This window comes from Rattus norvegicus, chromosome 8 (assembly GCF_036323735.1).
Source record: "Rattus norvegicus strain BN/NHsdMcwi chromosome 8, GRCr8, whole genome shotgun sequence".
In the NCBI taxonomy this organism is placed as follows: domain Eukaryota; kingdom Metazoa; phylum Chordata; class Mammalia; order Rodentia; family Muridae; genus Rattus; species Rattus norvegicus.
The window spans coordinates 75410975-75429302 of NC_086026.1; the positions used below are offsets into that span (position 1 = coordinate 75410975).

The 18328-nt window shown below is 39.2% G+C and overlaps 1 protein-coding gene across 17 annotated transcripts in view; it reads left to right on the forward strand.

Annotated features, from left to right (window-relative positions):
- Csnk1g1 (casein kinase 1, gamma 1) overlaps positions 1 to 18328 on the forward strand; it is a 137589-nt gene that overhangs the window by 76224 nt on the left and 43037 nt on the right. For all 17 annotated transcript variants that reach the window (XM_017595886.3, XM_008766332.4, XM_017595891.3 and 14 more), the window contains one exon: positions 17201 to 17352. In XM_017595886.3, coding sequence (XP_017451375.1) covers positions 17201 to 17352 — 152 coding nt within the window. The remainder of the gene's footprint in view (positions 1 to 17200; positions 17353 to 18328) is intronic.

Sequence of the window (18328 nt, forward strand, 5' to 3'; positions counted from 1 at the left end):
ATGTGGATGCTAGAGATCCAAATTCAGATTCTTATCCTTTAATAGTAACCACTTTACCCACAGAGTTACTTCTCTAGCCCCTTATATTTATTTATGTATATAATTATTATTTTGAAATAGGGTTTCAGATAGTCCAGGCTAACTTTGAATTCCTTATTATCTTGGCCCCATGTTCCAAGTACTGGAGTCTCAGGTGTGAATCACGAGCCCAGAAATAAGGAAAACTAAAATTAAAATCAAGCCAGAGCAGTCATGGTGCATGCTTTTAATCCCAGCACTCTGGCAGCAGAGGCAGGAGGATCTCAGAGTTCAAGGCCAGTCTGGTCTACAGAGTGAGTTCAAGACAGCTAGGACTGCACAGAGAAATCCTGTCTTGAAAAACAAACAACGGGGTTGGGGATTTAGCTCAGCGGTAGAGCGCTTGCCTAGCGAGTGCAAGGCCCTGGGTTCAGTCCCCAGCTCCGGAAAAAAAAAAAAAAGAAAAAGAAAAACAAACAACAGCAACAACAATAATAATAAATATTTAAATCAGCCCATAGGGTTATTTTATTTACTAAGCTTAAAAAGTTATAAATCGGGCTGGGGATTTAGCTCAGTGGTAGAGCGCTTACCTAGGAAGCGCAAGGCCCTGGGTTCGGTCCCCAGCTCCGAAAAAAAGAACCAAAAAAAAAAAAAAAAGAAAAAAGAAAAAAAAAAGTTATAAATCATTTATTTGGTACTAATATTTGTTTTCTATTTTTAAAATACTTATTTTCATTTGTGTGCCTCTGAGCATATGTATATGCACTGCATACCTACAGGAATGCTTTCCAGTCAGGTGAATTATCAGATCTTTTAGAATTGGAATCATTGAAAGCTTAATTGAGGTTGTTTCTGAGTTAAATCCCAGAATTTTTACAAGTTGTTTTGTTGAGTTAAAATAGTCTAAAATGGGGCTGGAGATATGGCTTAGCAGAGTACAGTCTACTCTTCCAGATCACCCAAATCCAGTTTTCAAGACCCATGCCAGGTGGCCCCCAACCTATAACTCCAATCCAGGTGATCCAGTGCCCTCTTCCTGCCTCCAAGGGCATTACATGTACATGATGTATAGGTATACATGCTAGCAAAACAGTTATATGTAAAATAAAATGAAATTAAAGATAAATTAATTTGGCTAGGTATGATTGCACACGACTTAACTGTGGGGAAGCAGAGGCTGACAGATCTCTGAGTTCAAGGATACATAGTAAATTTAAGACAAACTACAGTTATGTAGTTGAGATGCTGTATCAAAACAAACAAAATTAATAAAATGGTCTAATGCAAAGTCTAGATTTTTTAAAATAGTAGTACTCTGAATTCCCACCTGCTGTCTCAGGAATGAAACAACGTAACAATAGCCTCTGTTAGTCGGCCAAAGAAAATCACTGGTATCTGGGACCCAACCCTGGAATTAGGATGAATTCTGTGACTGTATAGGGATGTGGCTTGTCAATCTGGAGGTTCAGGACAGCTGTGAGTGTGCCCAGTATACAAATTATAAACTTAAAACATTATGAGAGTGTCGGGGTATGCAATTGCACTAGCAGCTATCAGGTGTGAGCCGTGTAGATAACTGTAGGAAAGTAAATCATCCACAACATTACAACTGTGACAGACTCCTTTATACTGGGGTCTCCTCATTAACTCTACTGTGTGGTAGAGTAGGAGCAAAACAAGTTATGTATAGTGCTGTAAGAGACGTGCTCCTCTTTCTACGGATAGTGCTGTAAGAGACATGCTCCTCTTCCTATGTATAGTGCTGTAAGAGACGTGCTCCTCTTCCTATGTATAGTGCTGTAAGAGACGTGCTCCTCTTCCGGACTCAACCACAGCTGGCCCTGCCCTTCACCTCAGTACTCAAGAGTCTGACGTGGTGGCACATACCTACAATACCATGACTCAGGTGGTGTACCTTCAAATACTGTCTTAAGGGGGATTAAAAAAGAGAAAGATGAGCAGCAGAGAAGGCTCAGCAGGTAAACATGCTTCCTGTGCAAGCTTGCCTTCTGAGTTCAGTCCCAAAGCCCTTAGTGAAAGGATAGAACTCTAAAATTGTCCTCTGTCCTTCACATAAGGGTCATGGCACGCATATGCAAATAAATAATTTTTAAACTTTTAAGTTTAATTATGTTTTGTAAAAGAGGAAGGTATAAAAAGCCACTCTGGGTTTTGTAATTTCCTTTACTTGTAAAATTACAAAGTAAAAAGAGATTTGTAAGATCTTTCTTACAAGAAAAGAAAACCACTTTTTACACATTTTGGATAGTTAGTTTTTCAGTTGCAGTAGAGTGTTATGAAAGTGTTGAACTGTGTATAACTCACAGAGACACAGGGTACTAACACCCTTGCAGTGTGTTAATTTTTGCAAAGAGCAGACCAGCTGAAGGTGTTTGCTTAGTGTGAAGACAGTTTTTGTTACTTGAAATTCGTCTTTTACATTCCAAAGAGAAAGTCTAGTTCTGGAAATCAGCCCACCTTTTTTTAAAAATATTTTCTTTTTCTTTTTTTTAAAGATTTATTTATTTATTTATTTATTCAGACACACCAGAAGAGGGCATCAGATCCCATTACAGATGCTTGTGAGACACCATATGTTTGCTGGGATTTGAACTCAGGACCTCTGGAAGAGCAATCAGTGCTCTTAACTACTGAGCCACCTCTCCAGTCCAAGCCCAACTAACTTATGTATAAGGTGACTGTACTGGAGGGTTGTGGTTAGTTTCAGAAAATTGTTACTATGTTTACATAGGCAAAGATTTAGAAGAGAGAGATGGCCACCATAACCTGCTATGGGGACCTCATTTTTTTCAGATACACACAGTGGTTAAGGTTCTAGTGCAACTTTTTGCCCTGTAACACTAAGTTGTGTGTGTTGATATTGTTTTGTCTTAACATCATCTTTCTTACTGCTTGCCTATGAGTTTTTTTCCTTGGTCTCAAAGCCATCCTTTGGGCCTTGACTAGGACATAGTGACTACTCTTGGACCAATGGTTCTCAACCTTCCTAATTTTGAGACCCTTTAATACATTCCTTATATTGTGGTGACCCCCCAGCCAATTTTTATTGCTACTTTATAACTTTAATTTTGCTATTGTTATAAATTATAATGTAAATATCTGTGTTTTCATGTGGTCTTCAGTGACCCCTCTGAGAGTATCATTCAGCCTCCAATGAGTTCATGACCCATGGGTTGAGAGCCACTGCTATGGACAGAGGATACTTGTTTGACATTTAGACTAGGGCAAGTTTTATTCCAAACTAAAGGCTAGAGTAAGTTCAGTGATTGTCAGGCACTCCACATCTTTATCATAATACATCAAGGTTAATCATTTAGAGGGGAGCTAATATTTAATATCCTAAAAGCTATCAAGTACTGTGGAACAAAAAATCTGTATTTTTGGTTTCTTAGTTAGGGTTTAACTGCTGTGAACAGACACCATGACCAAGGCAAGGCAAGTCCTATAAAGGACAACATTTAATTGGGTCTGGCTTACAGGTTCAGAAGTTCAGTCCAGTATCATCAAGGCAGGAACATGGCAGGCAAGGTACAGGAGGAGCTAAGATTGCTACATCTTCACCTGAGAATATTAACTTCCAGGCAGTTACTCCAATGACACACCTAATACAACAGGGCCATACCCCAGGCTGAGCATATACAAACCATCACAATTGGTAAGAGAATATTTTCTTTCTGTTCCAGTAACGGATTGTATAAAGTCAAGTAGTGCACACCTGTACAATGCTCAGAAGGCAAAAGCAGGCAGATCTCTGAGTTCAAAGCCAGCTTGGTCTACTCAGAGAATTCTAGGACAGCCAAAGGGAAAGTAAGAATCTGTTTGTTTGTTTGTTCGTTTGTTTGTTTGTTTTAAAAGATTGCATAAGATCAATATCCCTTCCACCCACTATCAAAATTGCAGTTTACTAATAGTTTTAGAATACAAATTTATAAGAATGCTTTAGAAGAAACAACAGAAGTTGCATTTTTAACATTGGTCATCATACATTGTCATTTTCTTTGGTTTGGTTGGTTGGGGTTTTTGTTGTTGTTGTTATTTTTATTTTGTTTACAGTCTAGTTGTTGCCCCTTCCTGGTCCTCCCTCCCACAGTTCTTCATCCCATTCTGTACATCCTAACTCCAAGAGGATGCTGTTCCACCCCCCCACCCCCCCCTCAACGCTACCCTACTCCTTGCCAGGCCTCCCCACTCTCTGGGGCCTCAAGTTTCTCAAGGGTTAGGTGCATCTTCTCTCACTGAGACCATACCAAGCATCCTCTTCTGAATATGTGTTGGGGGCCTTGGACCAGCTGGTGTATGCTGCCTGGTTGGTGGCTCAGTGTCTGAGAGACCTCAGGGGTCCGGGATAGTTGAGACTGCTGGTCTTCCTATGGGGTTGCCCTCCTTTTCAGCTCCTTCCAGCCTTTCCCTAATTCAACCACAAGGGTTCCCAGATTCTGTTCAATGGTTGGGCATAAGTGTCTGTGTCTGTCTCAGTCAGCTGCTTGTTGGGCCTCTCAGAGGACAGTCATGCTAGACTCCTGTTTTTCTTTTTGTAATTCTTAATTACTTATACTCCATCCACTAAGAAAGTTTGTCAGCTCTTCCCCTCTACATTTTTGAACTTTGAACAGCCTAACAAGTGTTTTAACTGTTACTTTTTAGTTCTTATCACTTTAACTCATCCTCCCTGATTGGCCTAAAGGATATCTTGTTCTGCTAACTAATAATAATCTAAGGAATGATCTTTTCTTTGTTGGTTTGTTTTGTTTTTTGTTTTTGCTTTTGTTTTTCCAAGTCAGGTATTTTCTGTATATCCCTGGCTGTCCTGGAACTCACTCTGTGGACCAGGCTGCCTTGAACTCAAAGAGATCTGCTTGCCTCTTCCGCAACCTCCAGTGCTGGAATTAAAGACATGCACTACCACCAACCAGCTTGGAAATGGTGTTTTCACTAACAAAAATCTACTGTTTTAACAAGTATGTTAAAATAGAAGTGTAAGAAAAGGGTTCTAAATACAAGATAAGCCAAAGTCCCAAGGCAAGTATTTGTCTATATAGTTTTACTTGCTTTTGGTGTGCTTAAGACTTGGTGTCAAAACCCAGGCTGACCTAAAACTGAATCTTCCTGCCTTTACCTCCCACATACTGTGTGCTAAGACTACACACCTGTATTACTGTAACCAGCATGTGTCCACATTCACTGAAGTGGTTTTTATTGGGCATCCTACTTAGATTATGTAGGTTATAAGTTCTGGGCATACCGTATATATGCAAGGTGGGCATAGCACCAAGCTTGTAAAAAGAAAACAACTTGTGACTAGCTCCAGAGGAGCAGACTTAGGTTTAGTTGGGAGGAAGGAGAAAGTTATGTGTGCTTGGGTCATGCCAAATACTAAGAATAGAACTTCTTGCCTAGCAAGCGCAAGGCCCTGGGTTCGGTCCCCAGCTCCGAAAAAAAAGAAAAGAAAAAACAAAAACAAAAAACATCCCTGAGGGGTTGGGGATTTAGCTCAGTGGTAGAGCGCTTGCCTAGCAAGCACAAGGCCCTGGGTTCGGTCCCCAGCTCTGAAAAAAAAAAAAAAAAAATAGAACTTCCTTCCTACTCTTTCTCCAGCCTCACTTCTGTCTGTCATAACTACATTAAGAACTGAAGCCCTTTAACTTAAGTGTAAATGTAAACTACATATTTAATTTCAAACATTTTGCTCTACCCCTAAAAAAAGTTTAAAATGTAATTTAAAATTTGATTCTATGGGTGGGAGAGATGGCTCAGTGGTTAAAAGCATTGACTGCTCTTCCAGAGGTCCTGAGTTCAATTCCCAGCAACCACATGGTGGCTCACAACCATCTATAATGAGATCCGATGCCCTCTTCTGTTGTGTGTCTGAAGATAGCTACAGTGTACTCATATAAATAAAATAAATAAATCTTTTTTTTTTAAAAAATGATTCTATAAGATTAGACAACTAGCTCAGCAGTTAAGAACACTGTTTGGGGGGCTGGGGATTTAGCTCAGTGGTAGAGCGCTTACCTAGGAAGCGCAAGGCCCTGGGTTCGGTCCCCAGCTCCGAAAAAAAGAACCAAAAAAAAAAAAAAAAAAAGAACACTGTTTGGTCTTCTAAAAGAGCTATACATGCAGGCAAAACACTCATACAAAGAGAATTTAAATGACAATTTAGATATTAGATAAGTATAATATATTGTTACATTTAATTTCACACATTTATTTTTAAAATGTGGCTCCTAAGAAATTCTAAAGCAAAATTCGTGGCTCCATTGTCATGTGGTAGTTCACAACTATAATCACAGCACTTAGAAGGTAGAGGTTGGAGGAACAGAAGTTCATGGTTGTTGTCCTCAGCTACATGATGAGTTTAAGACCAGTCTGAGCTACACGAAACTGTCTCAAAAAATGTATTTTAAACTATGACTTTGAATAAATAAGCATTTTATCACCCAGGTCCCCACCCACCCCCACTCCCACCACCCTTAAAAATATTTTTAATGGAGAAGAACTATTTCCTGTGAAAATAGTATTGAAGTTACACTGAGACATGGGTATGGTTACTTACTTTCTATTTGCTTAGCTGCTGCTTTACCAATGACCTCTACCATCGTTTTTTCCTTCTTTCTCTTTCTGGTTTTTATGTATTTGCTTGTTTGTTTTGAGACGTGTTCTCACTATGTAGTCTTTGCTGGCCCAGGAATCTTTTTGATGGCCAGCCTGGCCTCTAACTCATAGATGCCCTACTTGCCTCTGCCTCCTCACTGCTGAAATTAAAGACACATGCCATTATGCCCAGCTTAAATTGTCTCTTTTCACTTTGTGTATATGGGTCCTTTGCCTGCATATGTGTGTTCTAGGCACCACATGAGTGTCTAGGAAGCATGAAGCCAGTCTCACATCTTAACCTCCATGTGGATGCTGGGAATCAAACCTCAGTCCTTTGGAAGAGCAACAAGTACTCTTAACTACTGAGCCATCTCTCTATCCCCAGTCTACCATTACTTTTAAAGAAATTGTTTAGTAGGTACTCCAGGATTCAAGAAAACTCTGAGAAGAGCTGGAGACATGGCTTGGCAGTTAATAGAACTTGCTGCTCTCGTGGAGGACCTGGGTTTGATTCCCAACACAAAATTGTGATTCACAGCCATTTGTTACTCCAGTTTGTAGTAATCCAGCTCTCTGTTCTGACCTCTAAAAGCACCAGGCACATACATGGTGCACATACATACATGAAGGTGAAATACCCATACACACAAAATAATGTTTAAAAAAGAAAGAAAACTCTAAAAGCAAAAGGTTGGGAAGCTTCCTAGCTTCCAAAGAGCTGTCTGCTTATTGCCTCGCTTCTGCCACTGTACTTTCTCAGGCTCCCTACATGCTTTCCTAGCCTGTCCAGCCTAGTCAGCGTGCTCATCCTCCACGACTCCAACCGCCCTTACCTGTACTGTGCTCCCAACCCTTCTGTTATGGCAACTGTCCTTTACTGTTTACTTTTTTCTCTCTGGTGATGTTCGATGAAGGAATAAAGTAGTTATCAGACATGGATTTGGAGATTAGAAGCAGCACGTTCTCGTGCAACTGTGCCAAGTTGTCTTTTAAATTCCTATACGCATTTAACAGGCTGATTTGAAGATACTGAAAATGGCTCCTCAGGGAACTGTATTCCATTCCTTATGCATTCTTATGCAAAAACCATCAGTTTCTCCTAAAAGCCCAACTTCTAATACTGCTGCAGCTGACACCCAGATTTTACTGTGAGTTTTTATGACACCCAAATTTTGCCGTGAGTTTTGGTGACTGCAGCCGCATCTACATTATATGGGCTTGTTAGGATACTTCTTGGAACATTTTGTAATATGGGCCCACAGGGAATAAAAACATTCTTAATCTGCCTTTTATATTTTCTATATTATTCTAAATATATGCCAAGTTGTTTTCTTAAGTTCTACATGATATATTTAATTTTTAGGCTTAATCTGAAAATTGATTCCTTATTAGGATTTGTGTATTTGGTTGGTTTTGTTGAAACAGAGTGTTACTGTGTGCTCCTGGCTGACCTGTACTTACCATGTAGACCAGGGTGGCCTAGGATATACAAAAAGTCTGCTTGCTGAGATTAGAGGCATGCACCACCATATCCAACCAAAAAGTTCTGTTTTTAAAGCAACGTTTAGAGCTTTTCCAAATCTTAGCTGTGTATCCGTTACACAAATATTTTTCTTAATCATTCACATTAATAATCTATCAACCAAATCTGTCAACCTAATCATCAGATTTTTTTAACTGTCATTTGGGCTCTTATACTTATATATTTGTATGGTAGTGAAAAAATAGGTTTGGATCCTGTCAAGGTATATGACCCAGAGTTCATGCCATTAAGTCTATGAATTTAGATCACAGGTAAGTAAATATGATGTAGCAGAAGCCTAAGACCAAAATGTAGAGGCAGAAGTCTGGATTTAGGACTTGCTCAGCTTGAGCAAGTTACTTCAGATCAGTTATCTATTAAAGATAAATAAAAATACTCTTACATAGCCGATAGGATTAATTGAAAGTCTATATAAATTCTATAGCATTGTTTATAGTAGTCTTACACAATACCATGAAGGAAATTTCCTGTGTGATATTAAACAACTAGTGCAAGAAGGAGTCTCCTGGTTTTGAATTATCAGTGATACATTAAATAAAAAGACAAACTACTATTTTTTAAAAAATTATCTTTAATTTTATTTTTATAGTCCAGTCATTATTCCACTCCCAGTCTACCCTCTGACAGTTTCTCATCCCATTCCCTTCTCCCCAAACCCCAACTCCAAGAGGATCTCCTTACTCCCTGGGGCCTCAAGTCTATCAAGGGTTAGGTGCATCTCCCCTCACTAAGGCCAGACCAGGCATCCTCTTCTGTATATGTGTTGGGGGCCTGTATGCTGCCTAGTTGGTGGCTCAATATCAGAGAGATTTCAGGGGTCCCAAGTTAGTTGAGGCTGCTGGTCTTTCTGAGAGGTCGCTCTCCTCGTCAGCTTCTTCCAGCCTTTCCCTAGTTCAACCTCAGGGATTCCTGGCTTGTTCAGTGGCTGGGTGTAAGTATCTGTGTCTGGCTCAGTCAGTTGCTGGTTAGACCTCTCAGAGGTAAGCACACCATGGAATAAGTAATAGTGTCAGGACTTGGAGCTCCCCCTTGAGATGGATCCCAAGTTGGGCTGGTCCCTGGACCTCCTTTCCCTCAGTCTCTTCTCCATTTTTGTCCCTGCAGTTCCTTCAGACAGGAATAATTAATTCTTTATGGTCGTGGACAAAATACTCTTTCACACACTTATGACTGAGTATAAAAGGTAGTATTACAAGCATGTGTACAGTAGGTACCCCTCAAGCTTAGATCCCCTAGTAATGGGACCATGGCAGTAACTGTTGAATGTAGGCCCAGGACAAGAACAGAACGAAGAGGACTTAGTACTCCAGCAGCATTGTTTGCAGACTGTTAACATTCACATCTGAAGTATCCCACCAAGCTTGTGTTTTAGTGGCTTCGACACCAGCTTATGGTGCTGTTGGAAGGTGGCAGAACCTTGTGAGAAAGCACATGTGAAAGGTGTTATTGGGACACTTAATGTTGCCCTGTCATCACTTCCTGGCTGTAGTAATGTGAGCAGCATGCTTCTGCAGCGATGCTTTGCCAAGCTTCAGACACACTGGGCCTAGTGACTGTGGGATGGAACCTCTAAAACAAAGTAAACATTTTCCCTTTTTAAGTTGTTTTTCTCAGACTTTTTTTTAACAATGACTTGAAGCTGACACATGTGCAAAATGTTAAAGTATGTGTACTCTTTGACTCGTTATTTCATCTTCAAAGAATTTACATTCAAGACTTGTTTATATAAATGCCCAAAAATGAATGCTGGATCTTACCTCAGTAAGGGAAAATACTAGCCTAGCATAGATTCTCCAGTACAGAGAGAGGGGGTGGGGGTGAGGGTGGGGTTTTCAGAAGTGAGATCTTCTACAGTTTTAAATTACACATTACATTATACACTATTTTTAATGATGTGATGAAATCATAGGCTATCTTGGAAATTAACTATCCCCTTGCCCAGCTTATGTATGAATGCTGTATGTATATTCTACCCGTACCTTTGTCCTTTAGTAACATCTCCATGAGCACCACTGTTAAGGTATCATCACATGGTCACATTATTTCATAGAGTTGCTCAGGGATGAGTGAGATGCCAGTGGGGTAAGAAACTAAGCATGGCCAAAGTATTGTGTTTATCTGTAAATGGATAGAAGCAAGGTGGTGGTGGTGGGGATCAAATTTCCTTTGCATTTAAACAGCTCAGATAGTCTGTGCCAACGGTATGGCTGTTATGTTTTGTTGTTGTTATTGTTCAATTGGTTGTTGATTTTTTTCAGAGCCTTAATTGTGTTTAAAATGACTTTGAACCTATGATCCTTGTTCTTCAGTCTCCCTAATTGCTGAGGTTGGAGGTCATCGGTACTGCACTGTGCAGGTATAAGAGAGTAAACATTGTTGAGTGTAGCCTTTAGTGCTCTTAGCTAAAGCGAAGAGAGTCGCACAGAGTAAGCTGTGAACAGCCTTCATGGAAGGAGAAAGCCAATGTGAAAGATTGCAACCTTGAGTCACTTTCAGAAAACTCCCATTTTATTTCAAGGAGATTTAAATAATCTTAGGGGTTCATTTAGTTTTCACTCCATATATATTTAAAATCTGCCAAGTTTGCTTTGCTTTTTGTGTGTATGTGCATTTTAGCATCTTGGGTAAGCATGCATTCCATGTAGAAATTCCTGATATTTTTCATCACATGGCATTTGTTAATTAGTCCTCTTTCTTCAAATCAGCTAAATGTCTGGACCAGTGCTAGATACTAACACAAAAATACTATTAACATTCAGTAGTTACTGCCTGCAGTTAATCTTCTGTTTACAGAGAAGACATACATAAACAGAGACAATCTAATAGGAATTTGGCGTGTTTTGTCAGGACGATAAATTGACATGTTGCTGGTATTTGGGTAGCCTCATCTTTCCCTCTTTTATTTCTTCCAAGTGTTCCCTAGAATTGTCATGAATTTAGTTGTTATTGTTCACATGTGTGTTAAGAATCAGCATCCCTTAGCTTTCAGAACACTCTTGGAAATTCAATAGCTATTCTGTCTTTATAATTCCATCACAGGACTGGAGAGCTGGCTCAGTAGTTTAGCACATATACAGCTCTTTCAGTGTTTCTGAGTTTAGTTCTCATCAAAATGCTCATAACTCCAACTCCAAAGGATGATACCCTCACCCACACACAGAATTAAAAGAATGTAAGTCTTTATTTAAAATAAAAAACAAAGCCTTAGTCTGGGTATAATGATGCATGCCTTTAATCCCAACACTAGGGAGGCAGAGTCTGGTGGATCTCTGTGAGTTCAAGGCTAGCTTGGTCTCTATAGCAAGTTCAAGGATGTCCAGAGCTACATTAGAGACTATCTCAACAAAAACAAAAACAAAAGAAAAAAAAAAACCTAACAACAATCAAAACCCCAAGGCGGTCTTTTTATCCCTTAAGGAGGGCATTTTTACTGAACCTTGAACTAATGGCAGCCCCAGCAATCCTATCTTTATCCTTGATGAAGCTGTGGTTACTGTAAGTTTGAGGCCAGCCTGGGCTACTAAGTGGATTTCCCATTAGTCTAGACTACAATGAAACTACCAACATCTACCCCGCCACCCAATATATATAAATAAAACTACATTGTTCCCTACGTCCCAGAAACTATGCTGGGCATATGAACTCATTCTCACGCTTCCACAGGTACTCCCACCTGTTTGTTTTTTAAACAAAACTGTAGCCTGTAGTGACCAAACTCAGAGCAGTCCTCTCATCTCCAGCTTTGAATAGGTGGAACTATAGATATGAGCCACCATACCTAGGTTAAAGTTTTAATGTAAGTACTAGTTATATATCCATATTTTATTGTAGATAGAGTTTACCTCACAGTTAGACAACTTTAAATAACAATTATTAGGTAATAGTAGAAACAAACTACCAAAGCTTTCTGGTTGTTTTATTTCAGTTCTCAGCCTGATATACATTTAAACTCTCTGTTTAGTTACTGTTTATAGTCCATTGTGGAATCTTTTTACGTAGCAGCAGCTTGAATGCTAAATAAGCAATTAATGTTGGTATGGCTGTTTTAACCCAAATTAAATTCATGATAATTAGTTGTGGTGTTGTAACCTTACTTCCTGTGGTATACAACTTGATATATGTGTGAGACATATGGCTTACAAGATTTACAAGAAAATGCCATTGCTAAATGGAAAGGCTATTTCTGGAAAAATAGTCAGGATGATGTGCTATAATCTTGCACTTTAGGTTTGAGGAGGGTTTAACCTGTGATTAAACTGTTCCTTTTCCTTTGGCTGATTTAATGGGAGGCCTCACTTATGAATGCATTATTTCCAGAGCAGATAAAAGATTATAAAGCTAGCTCAATATGGTGGTTTTTAAGCCTGACATCCTAGTACTAGAGAGACAGAAATAGGATTATTTCAAGTTCAAGGTCAGCCCAGGCTAGAGTGAATTTGTTAACCTAGGTTACAGTGAAACCTGCACCCCTCAGAAAGAGAGAGAGAGAAGTAGTGAGTGTTTATAAAACTACCTTAGTTTCTGATATGGCGTAATCACAGAATCTGGTGCATATTTCCTTTGCTCAGCTTTGCCATCCATGCTCTCATAATTCTTCACAAGAAGAGCCTTCTTTGTCATATATATAGCTTGTATTGCATTTACTCCCAATTTTATTAGAGAATTCTACAACATAATGTTAATTTAAATTATATTAAGCAGTAAATTGGAGATTGCTCTACAAAAGAATGAAAGATTCAGAATTTTCACTTGTATTCATCCCAGAGGTGGGTAAAACATTATTGTATGGTAATCTCTATACAAAGAGTTGTGGAGGTCTGCTGCTACTATATGGGTAGCCATGCAAAATACACAGGCATGGAATAGCATTTAAACAGGCAACTCTCTGTACAGACAGTTCTATTTAATTACAACTACATCTCCTGAAGACACTTTCCTACTTGGTAGTCTTTTTCTTATAATAACCTAAAAAAAAAAAAACTTGGGATAGAAGGCTGTTCTCATCACTAGGAAATCTGTTAAATGACCTTTAAATTATTTCCTTTAAAAGGTATTGTGTCCAAGCTGGATTTGGTGACATACCTGCAATGCCAACAGTCTGGATGTTAAGGCAGGAAGATAGCAAGTTTGAGGCCAGTCTGAACTGTTTATAATGAGGACATGGTCTCAGATGAATAGACAAATAATGTTCTCTGAGTCCTGGTAATATACTAGTCATAAAACAAAGCAATGCCTCATATTTCTCCTGCCCAGCGGCACTTTCCAGTTGGGACTGCATAACACCTACAGAGCGCTGTTTGCTTCTGCTCTGCTCCTAGAAATTTTAATTCTGCAGCTGTGAAGTAAAGCCACGTCATCTGCTTCTGTCTTAAGTTTTAGACATGTTTCAGGTAAACATTGTTCTAGTTGCATGACACTGGTAGCTTACATTTTAATTGTTACTCCATGTGGAACTTAAGTTTAATTCACACTGATCTTGTGGCTTTACAAAGATGAGCCTAGAAGGTAACTAAAGGAAATTATAGTCATAATTAATATTTAAAGAGAAACTAGTTTAAATTCTTCAGTGTTGGGAAAGATTAAAAAAAAAAACCCATCTGATGAACAGCAAAGGGATTTGCTATAAGTAGGAGAAGCAAATACTAGATTCAAGACTATTGACTTGAAGTCTTTCTACACTAGTATTTTGGAACCCATACCTCTGTAGAAATGCCGTATAGCTCAGCCTGCAAACACCCCCAACGCACACTGAGGCCTTCCGAAGTTTCACATGCAGCAAACAGGAGCTCCTCGCGCTATGAAATTTGTAGACAGAATTTATTACTGACATTATTGCTACAAATTATAAACATTATCCAAAAATGCTTTTGTAAGTTTTTAGTAAATATGGAAATTTATGGCAAGGATCCCCTAGGTTTGATATTGAAAGTTGTTGAAGACAAGCAACTAATCACTCTGACCTGACTTGGAGTATTTAAGTATTTAAAAAGAGGATAATGTGCCTAGACTTGGGAATTCAACCAAGTAAAGGAAGAATGATTTTATTAAATAGGGTTAGCTTTGGTTTTTCTTTTTTTAAATAAAGCATATACCTGTAGTTCAGTTAGATTAAGAAAACCCTGGAAACAGCTCTAGAGTCGTAGGTTAGTGGTACACCATTCACCTAAGGTTTAGTCCCAACATCTCAACAAAAGGGTTTGTAGAGGGGGCATGTAAAAGGATGGAGAGTCCACAGACATCAAATACCAAACTCTTTTGTTTTTTTAAAGATTTATTTATTTATTATAAGTACACTGTAGCTGTCTTCAGACACACCAGAAGAGGGCATCGGATCCCATTACAGCTGGTTGTGAGCCACCATGTGGTTGCTGGGATTTGAACTCAGGACCTCTGGAAGAGCAGTTGGGGCTCTTAACCGCTGAGCCATCTCTCCAGCCCCCAAACTCTTTTGTGTACTACATTTATTCCTGTTGCTGTGTTATATCCTAAAGGTACTTGGTGTTTCTCGTTGGAGTTCTGTAAGATTTCCCTTCCATTTAAATGAGCTTTTCTTCATAGAACCACCACACCCAAAAATTTCTGCTTCCATCTCATTTGGAATCATACATTGATTCCTGTAATCATTGTAACTATGCAGGTTGCTTTTTGCAATGATCAGAAGTTCTGGGGACTGGAGAGATAGCTCAGTTGGTAAATTTAAGACCAAAAGTTCAACACCCCACCCTATAACCATGTAAAAAGCCAGGCACAGTGGTGCACCCTTGTAACCTCAGGAACAACACCGAAGGTTGACTCTGGCCTACACACAAATGTACACATACATCTGCACTGCACAGCACAAATACACACACACACACACACACACACACCAAAAAACAGCCAACAGATCCTGATAAAACCAACTTTGAAAAAAATAATAGTAATGTTAGGAAAATAAAATTTAAAGTATATCCCCAAATTCCATCTATCATTGTATTTGAAAGATAAAAGGAATTAATCTCTTCAGTAGAATATTCTACATTGAATTTCTCAGCAAGGTTCCTTGGAAACAACTGTTACAATTAAATGTTTAAAATTAACTGAAAAATGACTTCAGAACAACAGGAGGAGGGGGGAAAGACAATTCAATTTCAACCCTGTTTCTGTTTAAAGACAGAATAAAAATAGCTCCAGAAGTAGGAGGAGCCAGGAGTACCTTACTAGAAATTACTGGAATGCTCCAGTGGTTTGGGGTCTAAGAGGCACAAGATAGATTGATGAAGTACATGAAAAAGCTAAGCATGTACACTTTGTGGCAGTGAGTCACAGTATCTCAAGATATATATATAAGACCTTCCTGCAGCTGGAGAGATGGCTCAATGGTTAAGAGCACTGACTGTTCTTCCAGAGGTCCTGAGTTCAAATCCCAGCAACCACATGGTGGCTCACAACCAGCTGTAATGGGATCTGATGCTCTCGTTTGGTGTGTCTGAAGACAACTACAATGTACTTATGTATAATAAATAAATACATCTTTTCAAAAAAAAAAAGGCCTCCCTTGGGGAAAAGGATAATTATGTTGTAGGTATAGGATAGGTATGTGCTGCTTCTGCCTGTATTTCATCCATATAAATTAGAAACAATGGTGGCTAGAGAGACAAGACAGTTCAACCGTAAAGAGTTCTTCCTTCTCTTGTGGAGGACTGCAGTTCAGATCCCAGCATCTTCATCTCATAATTACCTGTTACTGAAGCTCCAGAGGATCTGATGCCCTCTTCTAGCCTCCATGGGCACCAGTACACACATGGCATACATACATGTACACATACATACAAAATTTTTTTTTGGGTTGTGAGTCTAGCCCCTTAACAGCTAAGCCATCAACCCAGTCCCAAAAATAACTCTTTAAAAAAATAAAAAGATGGATGCCAGGCATGGTGGTACACTCTGGAGCCAGAGGCAGGTAGATTTCTGAGTTCAAGGCCAGCCTTGTCTACAGATCAAGTTCCAAAACAGCCAAGGCTAAACAGGGAAACCTTGTCTCAAAAAAACAAAACAAAACAAAACAAAAAAAAAACCCTAAAATAAGTAAATAGATAGATAAAATTATATTCTGTTAAACTTTGAAGGAGGGGCTGTAGTAATGGACAACATACATAATTCTAGACTTCTGTACCTGTGTACCTGTGGGATGGGAATGTTGGTGCTAAATAAGATGAGGTCTGTAGCTTTCTAAGTATCCACTGTTCTCATGGCGTCATTTTATAAGCACTTATCGAATACCTTGTTTTTATGATTCACCATAAAGAGGAATTAATTCACAAGTTGCTGTTTAGGTGAGAAAACCTGGATTTTTAGCTTTACATATCTATGAATTTCAAATTTGGGAAAACTGCAGCATTTGAGATTTTAGTTTCTCCCTTTCCTTTCATAATTACTTAACAGCAACAAATGCTAAGTGTCTGTTGACTTCTAGCTGAGAGAAACAAATCCCTACAGAGATTCTGTGTGAGAGGAAAGCCAGTTGTGCTGGCCTAGGGCCAGGCTGCACCTCTTTGGCCTACCCTCTTCAATCTGAATTCTCCATGGGGCAGCAACTCTTTTTTTTTTTTTTGGCTTTAGCAGTGAGCCCTGGGAGTGCTAATGAAGCCAGCTAATGTAACAAGGTTTGTTAGCTTAGATTTGAGCTCTTGAGGCTTCCTTTGAACCTTTTATGACCGTGCACTTTCAGGCATCCTTTGGGAAGAATAGTTTACACCCTGAAGCAATAATGGATTAGGACCATTTTCTTTTATACAGCAGTGGAAAGGCCTTTGGCACTCTGGTATTAAATAACTACCTATTCGGACATGTTGTGCAATGACTGCCTTTTCCACCCAGTAAGAGTTCCCACTGAAGCCATTACACTCAGTCTAATTTTTTCCAAGAGGGACTGTAAAAGGAAATTGAAATCTTATAGATTACACTTTATATTCCATTCATTGCATTCGTCTTATGCTTTGTGTCTCTCACTCTGTACCTCATTCACCCTTCTGCTTTCAGGTGAAGGTCTCCCACAGGTTTATTACTTTGGACCATGTGGGAAGTACAATGCCATGGTGCTGGAACTCCTCGGCCCTAGCTTGGAAGACTTGTTTGACCTCTGTGACCGAACGTTTACTTTGAAGACGGTGTTAATGATAGCCATCCAGTTGGTAAGTTGGTGTGCAGTTCCAGAGGATAAATAGACCCCTTACCCACCTCCATGAGGGCCCTTAGTGATGTATTAGCTGCAGTGACATCTGGTGACTTAGTTTTTTCAGGCTTAATGGCATTCTAGAAGGATTTAGTCTGAAAGGAGTTGTTGTAGCTGCTGCTTTAGCCAGTTCCTGTGTATAATTTGGCCACAAAGCCTCTTGACCAGTATGTAAGACACCAGACAACAACTAAGGTAGGTTCTTAGTCACACAACTTAAAGGGCTATAAAAGGGTTAACTGAGAGAAGTCAGTGCATCTGCACTTTGCTTTATTTTTAGAATTTGCACCTTGAAGCAGAACCATTCCTGTAACTGAAGTGGAGAAATAGAATTTACATTAGGGAGAAAGAGGACGAATAGGTGGAGCTGTGCAAATGCAAGTACTTGAATCAGCATCTTATTTATAGGTCGTAGGCACACAGCCATGAGCTCTTACCATGCCTTCTTTATTTCACTGTGGAGACTAGAAAAGATTTAAGGTACTAGCCATGCCTTTATTCAAAGCCATGTGACAGATTTTATAGATAATATACCATATGACGTGTGGCATATTATATACTTGTGAGCTGGCCAAGAGGCTTGCAGCCAAATTAAACACTAGTTCCACCTTAAGCAGAAGTTGGTTTTTGTTTTCTTTTCTTTTCTTTTCTTTTTGACCTTCATGGGAAGAATTTGAATATTGCATTGTTTTATTTTGTTCTGTGGTATTATCTCACCAATTTAGTTAGACTGGCTTTGAACTTTAGATATTCTTGCTTCAGCCTCCTGAGTGCTAGGGTGGTTGTGGACCACCCCCCTTCCACAGCCTTGAGGTACCTCTTAATTCATGTGAAGTAGTGATGATCTTACCATCATCCTATACCAATTTGGAAATACTTGAAAATTGACCAGACTCCAGAATTTAAGCCTTCCTTTTTATGCTAAGTAGAAATGC